The following is a 13252-nucleotide window of genomic DNA, read 5'->3' on the forward strand; positions in this document are numbered from 1 at the left end:
CATTGATTCAGTCAGACAGTGACCAACTTTGTCAGTGATCCAGTCAGTCAGTGATTCAGTCAGACAGTGGCCGAGTGTGTCAGTGATCCAGTCAGTCAGTGACTCAGTCAGTGATTCAGTCAGACAATGACCAACTGTGTCAGTAATCCAGTCAGTCAGTGACTCAGTTAGTCAGTGATTCAGTCAGACAGTGACTCAGTCAGTCAGTGATTCAGTCAGACAGCCATTTAGTAAATCAAGGACTCAGGAAAGAACAACAATGCTACTAAAAATGCAAATAATTTTAAAGCATTATTTATCTTATGTATATCTGAATATCGTTAAGGAAGATGCCCTATAACGAGAACTGGACTGATATTTATTGATACTCAAGATTTCAGTATTTATGCTGATCATGTAATAATGTATTCAAGTGATATTGAAAAAAGAATAGTACTATGACCTAGATTTACATGTTTATAGATAATTTAATATCACATAGACACAGAGAGCATAGACATAAGCAAAATGGAGACATTTTGGAGACTGACTACATTCAGGGTAATGAGAGAATGCTGTGTGAAGTTTATTCTGATTATCTGCTTTTTTTTTAATGGTGTTTAAACAAAATACTGGATGTTATGAGCAAAACCTGTTGGAAGAGCTCAGTACCCTGTGTGTATTTGGCTCAGTGAGTGTGTAAGTGTGTGGTATGTTTATAAGCAAGTGCTTTCCGTTATTCTTGTAACTGGATCCTAATTGGAACATTATGCCTCTTGAGTGAGGTTCAGTTGTATATCATTCTGTCAGTGTGTTGGTTTATGTAATGTGTATTTCTTAATTATGTTAGTACACACAGACAATATACATGTATCAGTATGTTTTTGTTGTTTTTAATTATGTAGTATGCCCCTGTGTGTGTGTGTGTGTTTGTGTGTGTTGATGGGTGGGCATTTCCAATTCACCCAGACAGAGGGAGGTTTGGTGGTAATCTCAGAACAGTTACTATAAAGGTTTTAAGGCAATTGAAGTGTCTGTTCGATGCTGTGCACACAGCTAGAATCTAACTACAAAGGAGACAAGAGATCTCTTTGCAAAATTAAAATGCCACATTCATGAGGAGCACAGATTTAAAAGTATACAAACCCCATCTCCAAAAAAAGATGGGATCTAAGATAAAATGCAATAAACACGAGAATCTGTGATTTTCCCCTCATTTCCTTGAACCCTGATTGAACACTTCAAAAGTGAGGGAACAGAGAAATGTTGCACATTGTGTTACATTTCCTTTCCTTTTAATTACACTTTTGAATTATTTGGGAAATGAAGATAAATGCATTCTTGCTTGATACAAGACTTCTGCTCACCCAGCAGTACATGGTCCCCATTGCCTGACTTATATATAAGAATCAGAATAATCAGCTGCTGAAAAACTATACACATCTGCCCAGTATTGACACAGAAAACAACCCATTTCTGCCCAATCACACTGAAGGTCAGTACAAGGTAGAAAACAATCAATAGACAAGCAGAAATAAGCCCAGCTATCAGCAGACAGTAAACAATCCCAGAGAGATGATCTTCATAATGAGAGAGAGAGAGAGAGAGAGAGAGAGAGAGAGAGAGAGAGAGAGAGAGAGAGAGAATTTTGAGTCAAAAATTAGTCAAGGATGTATCTATTATGAGCGGCAGGGTGGTGCAGCAGGTAGTGTCCGTAGGTGTGAGTGTGTGGGTGGATGTGTGAGTGTGTGTTGCCCTGTGAAGGACTGGTGCCTCCTCCAGGGTGTATTCCCGCCTTGCGCCCAATGATTCCAGGTAGGCTCCGGACCCACAGCGACCCTGAACTGGATAAACGGTTACAGATAATGAATGAATGAATGAATGTATTTATTTTTTAAAATAATTGCCACAGGCCACACACAAACAAACATCCAAAAAGCTTCCCAGCATGCCCCCGTAGTTCTTTTGTTTACATTGACAGTAGCTTTTTGTTATAGTTACTTTCTTTCCTCTGTGTGAAGTTAATGACAAAATGGTTTGTTGAAAGCTTTGTCTCTAGGCTTTTCTGAACCTTGATAACGGTTATTGGTCAAGGTGCCAGTTCAATAAATCTATAAAGGGCAAACCAATCCAACACATTTATTTGGGGAACTAATGTTAAAAGATCAGGGGCTGGTGTCTGGACCAGGATGGGTTCCATATAGAGCCTACATGGAACCAATAAGGGCTGCTAACCTGAAAATCCCTCTTAATTAAGACAACCCAATATGGGCCCATGTGGAAACATCTAAAGACTTACAAATCTGCCCACATTTGTCTGATATGTTCAGCCCATCTGAACCACTAAAAGCCCATTTACCAACCCATGTGGTAATATTGTTCGCTGGGATGGCTTCAATTTTATTTGTCAGAAAGCAGTACTCAAATAATTTCTTAGCTTTGTAAGGCCCCACACAAGCAGACTAATAGAATACATATTAGAACATTTAAATAGACTAATGTTAAATATATTTTAAAATATTATTTTTATATAAAGCGTTGGTCTTATATAGAGAGAGATTACAATATTATGTTAAAATACTCTTATAATCATATTCTTAAATTGGGTTTATGTAATTACGTCAGTATAACTCTATCATAGTGTAAATTGGTGGTCAACTGCCATTAAGATTAAAGTGGGCGGTTTCCCTCTAGCGGCGGTTTATATAACTGCAGCCTTCGGTGAGAACTTTAAAATTTATTCAATGACATTTAACTGACTTCAAACTGTTATTCTACATTCGTATCTCATATTTTATACTGTTTATCTAGTGTACAGTGTATCGTTTTATGCAGCAGTTGGGAAAAGTAAATACGTGTAATTATTTACCATTTTTGACACGTGACAATGAAGGGTTTTGATTCTGAAAGAGTATTGAAAAAATAAATGGTAAATAAATGGAGAGAGAGAGAGAGAGAGAGAGAGAGAGAGAGAGAGAGAGAACGAGACAGAAAAAACAATGAAAAAGGTGAGAGAAATAATTAACGTTAGGAGATAGATAAACGAATAGGAAAAGAAAGTTAGAAAGATATGAGAAGAGGAGAGGCAAGGGGAAGAAAGAAGAGAGAATGAGAAGAAACAGGTAAAGAAAAGAAACAAATAGAGGCAAAATAAGAGAGAGAGAGAGAGAGAGAGAGAGAGAGAGAGAGAGAGAGGAGTGGTCGACGCACTGAAGTACGCTGTTACATAGAAGCAGCTGTTAACGTTCATGTTCATTTCGTGCTCTCTCTCTCTCTCTCTCTCTCTCTCTCTCTCAGTGTCTCAGAGAGTGCTGACCCGCAGGGATGCTGCTGGTTCTCCTGCCCAGACAGTGACCGAACTTTCCCCCTGATCTCTACTCTGAGAAGTTCGTGGAGGACTCCGCTCTCTGGACTCAGTCATGTTTCCCGCGGTGTTGACCCTCTTACTCGGAGCGGTGAGTCCACATACATCTTCCAGCTCTGTGTGTTTACAGTTTAGTGTCCGGGACCAGTTTCCACTGTTTTGTGCTCAGTTTTCACTGTTTATTTTCTGTATTTCATTTCCAGGGCAGTGTCCAGTGTTAAATGTTCAGAATTTAGAGTTTGGCGCCCAGTGTTTTATTTTCACATTTAATTTCACTGATCAGTGCAGTGTCGAGGGTGAACAGTTTTAGTTCGGAGTGGATTTGCTCAGAAGAGTCTCTTTACAAAGGTGAGGAAAGTCCGTGAACCTGTTGGTGGTCAGTAAATCTGCTGATGGTCAGTAGATGGGACGATTTGAAATCTATATAATTATATTTTTAATAAGTCAGACATTAAATAAATAATAAGTAAACAAATACATTAGTAAAATTAAAACACGTTGAAAACGTTTAATTTTACTTATTATCATTTATTATTATTATAATCAGCTGTTGGCCAATAACTGCTTAGTGAGACTGTCATAGTATATATTTATTGTGAAATTTGAGGACGTTTCATATGTAAATGAGCAGGGGGCTGGAATATATATGCAAATTTGATACCATTCTCTACCTACTCCATGCAAATGAGCAGAGTAGCAGATTTCAAAACTGACAGATCAATCATTTTTTAGTGTTTTCTGGAGAATCTGGTCAATCGCCCGGTCAGTCTTTACCTCACATCACGTCAAGGGTCCATCAGTGAGAGTTTAAATGATTACACAGTATAAGGCCGTTTTAATATTTATAATTTATAGGAGTATTGATTTTTGTTAGTATTGATTTATGCAGCCCATAAATCTGCTGGGCTGTAGAGGCAGGGATGCTTATTGTGTTGGTCAGTAAACCTCTGCATATCTACAGCAGGTTTGAGACTGGGCTTGTTTTCTGGCTTGGGAAAGGCAGGTCTCATTACTGTGCCCCTGTGTGCCATAGTGGTCTAAGTGCTGACCCCATTGTTATAAGGTCATTGGTTTAAACTCCAGTGATTCCTCAGCCATCCGAGACGAGGGGTCCTAGAGAGCACAACAGGCCTTGCTCTCTGGGTGGTTAGAGAGTCTGGACCATCTTTTCTCCACATCCAAGCACAGCACTAGTTAGCATGGGCACCTATAATTGGAATAAAGGATCTTTGGATTTAGCACACTCCTCCGAGCGTGTTGAGCCAGCCTTGTGTTCACAGCAGTTGTAAATGAAGCAATAGCTGACATCACATGTCACAGAGGGAAAATGTGCTCCTCACACTCCCAGGGTGAACTTTTGCAGGGGTTAAATATTTATTGACCAGTGTAGGTGAAGTGGTGGTGTCGCTGCCACATAGCTCCAGGGGTTGATGGGTTCAGTGGTGATAGGGTGTTCTCCCACTGTTCACTGCCTGGCGATCACACAGGACAGTGCACCCCTGGTCCTAATTCTAACTAAATTCTTGTTGCACTTTATAGAACTAAGACTCCCACAGCTTTTTAAAGTGCCTTGATTCCATTTATTTACAATTGGTGTGAACAGATCAATTAATAATGTGTTTAAAATTTAAGCTGATGGCCCTCATTCTGTTCATCCATCCACTCTTGCTCTGTGGCTATTGCTCCAGCTGCTGACCAAGGCGACGCCCTTCTCGGTTACACGGAGGGGGTTGCGAGGGCTGGGCAGAGATCACAAATTTACGTTTCTGTTTGTTGAAGACCTGAGGCAGTCCAGCCAGGCTGGATATCAGCTCGGTTCATCAACAGTTTCAGCCTCATCCAGATCCACTCAGATAATATTAACAGATAATAAGATCAGCCAGCTCTGCTGCCTAAAAGGACTCTTGTTGTGGAGAATCTAATTTTTAAATCTGTATATCCATAATGGAAGTTAAGCTGCACAATCAGTTTTGCCAATCTTGAATTGATTAATTTTGTAAACAATGAAACACAAGCTTCTTCCTCCAGGAGTTTAGCCCCATCCATTCTCGCTCTATTATAAGGAGTGTTTATGCAGAGATGCACAATGCATGGCAGCAAAATATAACAAACTCACACAGTAACACAAACGGACACATTAGACATAAAAAAAAAATAAAATCAAAATAACAAATGAAAAAAAGAAACTAAACCAACACTAAAATGAAGTAATTCCATGAGCTGAAGGCTGAATGTCACTGCTTTACCATTTAAGGTGGACTAGAGATGTCTTGAGGTAACAGCTGCACCATTTCATTTGACCAGACACTTAAATGTCACTGTTTCACTATTTAAGGTGGACCAGAGATTATTTTTTATAATTATATATTATAATTAAGATTATTATTTATAATTAACAGCTGCCCCATTTAAGGTAGACGTGAGACACTAGAAAATAGCAAGTTTTAAGGTGGAAGCTGGCGAATAAGAAATCAATTTAAGCGTCATTCTTATTTTTATTGACCTGTTACCACATCTTCAGAATCTGACCAAACAAGCTGATTAAGTTTCATTTAATGGAAATGATCTGATGTGTCCATTCTGTGTTTTGTGTATATGCTAAATGTGGTCACAGTTGGCTGCAGTGTAAACTGAGTAGTGCTCAGAGAAATGACACAGTTAGCCATATTTGCTAACATTTGTATAAACTAATGATCTTACAGGAGGATTGAAGTAAGTTAAGTTGTGTAAATTATATTTCTTATGATATCATTTTTAATTGTGATTTTGAGAATAATTTTTTCTATTACACACTAGATATAAATAAGTCATGGCTTTTGTAATGGTCTATAAAAATATATAGTATATAATGAATGTAGTTCTTCAGCTCTGTCTTAATTTTACTGCTTTAAGAGACTATGGGCATGGAACTATAGTGGTTAGCAGCTAGTTAGCATAATGTGTAACACTACTGCTCATAATATGGTGGACTGGGATTTGACGCCTCACATGGGAAACCACATTACCACGTCACACTACTCTATACCAATAAGATTTGGGTGTGACTCCTAATGCTACATTTGCCTACTTCTGTAGCATGATAAAATTAGTAAGCTATACTGGATGAAAGCGCATATCTGCCGAAGGCTGTGAATGTAATAACATTTGGAGCTTACTGTCATCAGCAGTGCTGCTGTTGTTTGATTAATTGCTTCCTCCAGCGTGAGAGCATAAACATGGCACTGACTAACAAGTGCAGACAGGTGGGGGTCATGAAGTTAAGTGCGTTTGAGTGAAAACTGCCCCCGAAGAAGTTTCAACATCTGTGACTCATTTTGATTATTAACCTGATCAGTAAGATCCCCCACTCTGTGTGTGCATGAAGTTGAAAAGAATACGCTTCTACAAAGTTCTATTGTTCTTGACAAACAGTAGCATCAGCATTTCCTTTCAAAGAATTGTTCAAGTGATATGCCCCTTGTTTATTTCAAAACTGAATTTTGTAGGTGTGGGAAAATATCCCTATGGTTTTCTGTGACACTCTCCTGCAAAGAACGGAAGATCTAATTAACTGAAGGGTTTCAGTTACTTAGTACTAACATAGTTTTGACCAAATGCTACTGTAAAAAGCATCAGTGGTTAGTCAGTGAAGCAATGTTGTGATTCAGGTGTCAGGGTGATGGCTTTAGTACAGAAGTACTGAATGATGAGCTGCACCATGGTTTAATTTATAGGGAGGGTTAGGGATTTAGACTTGGACCTTCCAAAGTGTTAGAAATAAAATGTTTTACCTGGAGTGGGGTCACAATATTTGTATACTCTTCTTAACTGTAATTGTAAATATTTAAGTGTGGTACAGTGGAGTAGGGGTGGCATGGTTGTGCAGCAGGTAGTTGTCGCAGTCACACAGCTCCAGGGACCTGGAGGTTGTGGGTTTGATTCCCGCCCTGGGTGACTGTCTGTGAGGAGTTGCTGTGTTCTCCCCGTGTCCGCGTGGGTTTCCTCCGTGTGCTCCGGTTTCCTCCCACAGTCCAATAACACACATTGGTAGGTGGATTAGCGACTCAAAAGGGTCTGTAGGTATGTGTGTGTGTGTGTGTGTTGCCCTGTGAAGGACTGGCGCCCCCTCCAGGGTGTATTCCTGCCTTGCGCCCAATGATTCCAGGTAGGCTCTGGACCCACCGTGACCCTGAATTGGATAAGCGCTTACAGATAATGAGTGAATGCACAGTGGAGTAGGTCTATCATCACTTGCACACTGTAGCCATTAAACAAGAAACAGACTGTAAGAACTGCATAGCACCGTGCTGTACTGGGTTCTTTGTAAATGCACTGGAGAAATAGTTGAACCCCCCACCCCTGCCCTGCAAAATAAAAACAAAAAAAACTGTATGGTTAAAACCCCAATAGTGACTTTGCCAGACTTAATTTTTCCTAAAAAATGTCACTGAATACTCTGAATTACACATTGCTTTAGCTGAACTATGAATTCTGAAATCGTCAGACTGCACACCTCACCCAACACCTCAACTTTGCCCAGTTTGGTCTTTAAGTTTCTCTCACAGTTTTGTCATAGAATACTACTGTGGTTTGGTAGTAGATTGACCTCCATGTCATGTCTTTTTAGCACTTTGAGTGTTATTGAGATCACAACCCCTCAGTGTCCCCACTATTCAGAGTGTCCAGTGACATCCAGTTCAACTCAGAAACGTCCCACAAACCCCATTCCTTTTTCTCATTGAGAAATTCTGCTCAGGCCTGGAATTCTATATACGTTCCTGAAACGGCCTCGAGAATGAGCTCATGACTTCAGTGGACTACAGCTGGGAAAGTTTCTTGAAGGGGACAGGAGAACTGCAATGAAGTGTGAAAGCTTTTCAATGTCATCAGAACCGCCCAAGACTTGGTGGAGTGGAACGATCCAACTTTGCGTGTGGTCAAAACAGATCAGAGCAGAGAGGAGTGCAGAAACCCTGCTCAATGTTTCTTTAATGAGCTCAGATTCTCATGCAATAGTTTACTGTAAATAATAAATAAATAATACACTCTAATGCAGAATATTGAAACATGAGATGTGGATGGCATTTGTGTGTTTGAGAGATTTGTATCTGTCTGGCAGCGGTTGCATTGTTTGCTTTCGTGTGTGAGTGTGTGTTTGTGTGTAGTGTTCAAAGGTGTGGACTTGGAACCAGTGTTTTCAGAAATATAAATCCAATTTAGCTTCAAATAAAAGTAAACAACTGACCCGGGATTACGTTTGTGATAAGTTAATATCTCAGAATTACATGGAGAATAACATTTTAATGAATATCCAGAAGCCCTGTGAAGGACTGGCGTCCCCTCCAGGGTGTATTCCCGCCTTGCGCCCGATGATTCCAGGTAGGCTCTGGACCCCCCCGCGACCCTAAATTGGATAAGCGGTTACAGATAATGGATGGATGGATGGATGAATATCCAGAATGAACAGAAATATTATATAGAAACAAATATAATAAAAGTAATATCCAGAATTGATTGAAATGTAATTAAAAAATTAACAACAATGTCCAGTCATTCCTAAATATTAAAGCATGCATGTGTGTGTGTCTAGCAGGTAATTCACCTGAATGTTAACAGCTTCCTGAATATTAATGATCAGGTCTTTAGATTTTACTGGTGCTCAGACAGGTTTGTCAGCTTATACCATACAAATTAATGCAGTACAGCAATGCTCTTATCATTACTCATAGATGTTTCTTGCCTGTTCCTGGTGTATTTATACCCGTGTTGGCTGTCATATTTGCCGTGCATTATTGCTGGATAACCAGTTTGTGTTTTTCTTTTACTTATTCCAGTGTTAAATTGAACATATTAAGAAATTACATTTTCATTGCATTTGGGTGCATTTATTTGAGGCTCTGGAGTTCCTACCAACCCATGTGAAATATAGTACATAATTGTACTATACTGTGAACATTAATGATATGTATTTAGAAATGTAGTCAGTTTTTGAAACATGAGATAAAATTAGTCATTCTGATTTTGTGCTGCGTCTTACATATACAGCAAGCATCTGAGTATTTCCCTGTGTCCTCATCTGAGTCTCTCCAATCACAGCTCTGGACCTGCAGTTATTTGAATATGAGGTTAAATGGAGCAAAACAAACACTGAAAACATGTATCGTTGAAATAGAACAAAAAACTAGGCGAAAATGACTAAAAACAAGTGTTTCTGATCCTCACTGGGCTCCTCGTACTTGGAGTGAACTGAGGCCCATTCTCATTTAAAGGAACAGGCACTGAAATTGCCCATTCTGAACAGCGATATTTAGACAGGGGGAGACCGCTGTTGAGGTGTTTGCTCTTTGTGGTATTTTACCCCAGAACTATGTAAATTTGTAGAAAATGGATATAATAAGTGTTGTTTAAGCTAAATATAGATAGATATAACACCCCTGTGAAGTTGAGTGGGATGTCAAAGTTGTGTTGTCTGTGGCTCACAATTGCTGTGGCATTAAAAGAGATTGAATCATTGCTCCCACGATGATCAGCCCAGTGCTTAGACAGTTGTACAGGAGGCCCTGACAGCTGACTGTGACACTGACAGTGAGCGACTCCACCGTCCGCTGTCAAAGGATCTTATCACACTGGGTTTGTCCCTTTAAAGGCCGTAATACAGTTTTCTCAGTTGCTACAACACTTTACCTGCCACCTATTGCCCTTTTCTCAAAATTTAAAACACAAACCCCAAACGGCAGGCCATGCGCACAAACTTTTGAATGGTCTTAAAAGATTAAACAATAGACTCATAAAAATGTATCTTTGTTCAAAACCAAACACTGCTGTGAGATGACACACAAATCCACTCAGGAATTTAGCATAATGTTTCATAATAACAGCATAAAGAACATTAACTCTAGGGCTGGACGATACGGCCAATATTCATATCACGATATATTTCTTCTTTTCGGTCGATATGATATAATTCCGATATCGATATGAACAGTATAAAATCCACTGGATGAACAAGAAACATGACATCACCGTCAAATATAAGCCTATAGGCTTCGTCAATATTAATATTTTATACTAAATTTTAAACTAAATTTGAACTGATGGCAGCGCCCTGTAATGACCCTCAGTCAGTGACAAATGCTGTAAATAATGTTTATTAAAATATTGAAAATGTGTTTAAAAATCATATCATTGTTATTTAAATGTTGTATATTGTGATATATGTTGATATTGAAATATTGTCCAGCCATAATTAACATCTAATATATATAATTGTATTTACAAAACTCTCAGGCATTCATTCCTTATGAGATTGAACCTACACACAGTAGAGGAACATTATTGGTCACTAATGGTGCAGCAGTGTTGTTTAAGTCCAGCTGTGTTCTCTAAAGGTACATTACATTCTCTTCTCTATAAGGAGAGGGGGAGTTTTCTAATCTTTCACTGTAGAACTGTGTAAAATAAAAATAATGTATAATATAAGTCCTGGAGTTGAAAGTGTGCTCTAAACAGCAGAGAGTGTACTTTTTCACAGGATGCATCAGAGTTTGAGAGAAGTCATTAGTACTTCTCTGGAGTAACTGCCCCTAAGCTGTTCTCAGAAAGTGACTACTTGGCTTCTGCAGTAAATTGGCTTGATTTCAGCTCTGTTTGGTTTCTGTAAACTGGTTTGGACTGTATGGGTTTTGTTTAGGGCACCGTGTGTGTGTGTGTGTGCGTGAGAGAGAGAGAGAGTGTGTGTGTGCATTTGTTTATGGGTATGTTTATACGTGTGTGTAAGTATGTGTTTTAGTTTCTGGTGAGTATGTGTGTAAATGTTTTTTTTATGTAAATGCATATATGTGTATGTATTTATGAGTATATAAATTGGTAGGTGTGTGTTTCTCTCTCTCTCTCTCTCTCTCTCTCTCTCTCTCTCTCTCTCTCTTTCTTTCTCTGGGTGTGTGTGTGTGAGTGTGTGTATGAGAGAGTGGGGCTTAGGTTTAAGCTTAGGTTTACACTCATAATTATGTGTCATAGCTGGACTGAGAGTTGTCCACCGATCAATAATCTCCAGCCAACAACGTCCTGTGTCCACTGATGAAGGGCTAGAGGACGACCAACACAAACTGTGTGTGGATACAGTGTTTAAAAACTCCAGCAGTTACTGCTGTGTCTGATCCATTAGTACCAGCTCCACAAACACTAACACACCACACCCACATGATCCACCACCCAAATCAAACCTGCTCTGTGGTGGTCCTGTGGGGGTCCTGAGCTTTGGAGGACAGGGTGAAATAAAGTATACAGAGCAACAAATGGACAAGAGTAAGTAATTATAAAGCTACTATAAAAGTGCTCCTGTGTGGTCAGTGGAACCCAGAGAAAAGACAGTGAATGTAGAAACAAGGAGGTATATATACACACAAACAATGGGATGGTGTGGGTTGGTGTATGTGTTTGGGTGTGTGTGTGTGTGTGTGTGTGTGTGTGTGTGTGTATCTGTGTGTATCTGTGTGCTTGAGGCTGAGGCGGTTGCTGTTCAGTAGCTGCTGACAGATGTTTTTTGGTTGAATTTTGAAAGGTGAATCAGAGTGTGTGGATTAGAGCAGGTCTTCTCTGCCGCCCCGAAGTTTAAAAGCACTTAACTCCACTCTTTCACACTTCACAAAGAAGAGCACAGGGCGGAGAGAGAGATGTTGACAGATGCATTCATTCGGATCAAATAATAAACTGTAGTCATAACTATATAATAAGCTTCACATTGTTCTGGAACGAACAGCAGCTTCAAGGTTTGATTTTTCCTTATTTGTGTATGTTTCCTTTTCATTCTGAGGGCTTCCTGACAGCGCCATGTCCTTTCAGACCCAGAGTGAAAGGATTGACACAAGCACCTGTGGATTTGTGGAAGTGAGAGTGGAGCCTGATTTCCTCTTTCAGCTTTTATATTTAACACAAAAGTTCATCTGTGTGTTTCCAAATTTCTGTTTCTATTTTCGTAAGCTGTAATTCTTCCATTTTGTACAGGGATGTATTACGCAAAAAGTTATGTTAAAAAAATTACATTAGCTCATTCATTTGGGGATGTGGAGACCATCAACCCACAAACTGTGGATTAACAAACACATCGAGTGCAGAGAAATAAGTTGATTTATTGTACAGAAGGTAAAAGAGAAGAAAGACAACAAAGCTAAAGGGACTAAAAGCCTATTCTGCTTCTCAAACCTCACTGCTGAGCAGTTACTCACTTTTGGAGTAAACAGAGGCTTCTAAATCCTGGGCTTCCTGCAGTTGAATGATAGTAGAGGCTTGTTCTCAGTGGTGGCTGAAAAAGGCCACCAAATGGGTAAGAAAAGTGCTGTGTTGTGTGATCTTTGTGATATTCTGACCAAAGCATGTCACAGAGGTTTAATTTAGATCCCAGAACCCCAGTGTTCTCTAATGGAAAAGGAGTGTAATATGTACATTTTGAGAGTTTATAATTAAATGAACATACAACTGTAATTTGCTATTTGAACATTCGCCATCAATTTAATAAAAATCATTATATTTAAGTATATACATGTTCAGAAGGTGCCCCTGTCTCAAGATTCAGTTCAATACCTAGAAGCATTAGCTTTATTGATTTCCTTTTCCTGAACAATCATTTCGACAGTGTTTAGAGGAACGTCTGTGTTTGCCTGCATTAGCCAAGGCATGTGTGTACAATGTGTGAAATGTGCTTTTAATTCGCTCTGAATACGTTTAGAAAAGCTTATATGCTGCACATTTCCCTAATTAACCCTTACCACATAATAACTGACTAGAAATTAAATAACAACAAGCAGAAATTGAGGGTAATTTTAATGTGGAATAGTTTGAAATGCCTTTGGAACAATGCACCAGTCTGTTCCATATGGAGGACCAAATCTGCCGAAATGAACAATAAAAGAAATTAATAAATTAGTGAAAAAC

At 39.1% G+C, this 13252-nt stretch overlaps 1 protein-coding gene across 2 annotated transcripts in view; it reads left to right on the forward strand.

Annotated features, from left to right (window-relative positions):
• The first annotated feature begins 3275 nt into the window (after positions 1-3275).
• The window catches only part of ngfrb (nerve growth factor receptor b), a 42294-nt gene continuing 32317 nt past the window's right edge, over positions 3276-13252 (forward strand). For both annotated transcript variants that reach the window (XM_066666559.1, XM_066666560.1), the window contains exon 1: positions 3276-3434. In XM_066666559.1, the coding sequence (XP_066522656.1) occupies positions 3399-3434 (36 nt within the window). In that variant the 5' untranslated portion in view covers positions 3276-3398. The remainder of the gene's footprint in view (positions 3435-13252) is intronic.

The sequence above is a fragment of the Hoplias malabaricus genome, chromosome 3 (assembly GCF_029633855.1).
Source record: "Hoplias malabaricus isolate fHopMal1 chromosome 3, fHopMal1.hap1, whole genome shotgun sequence".
In the NCBI taxonomy this organism is placed as follows: Eukaryota; Metazoa; Chordata; class Actinopteri; order Characiformes; family Erythrinidae; genus Hoplias; species Hoplias malabaricus.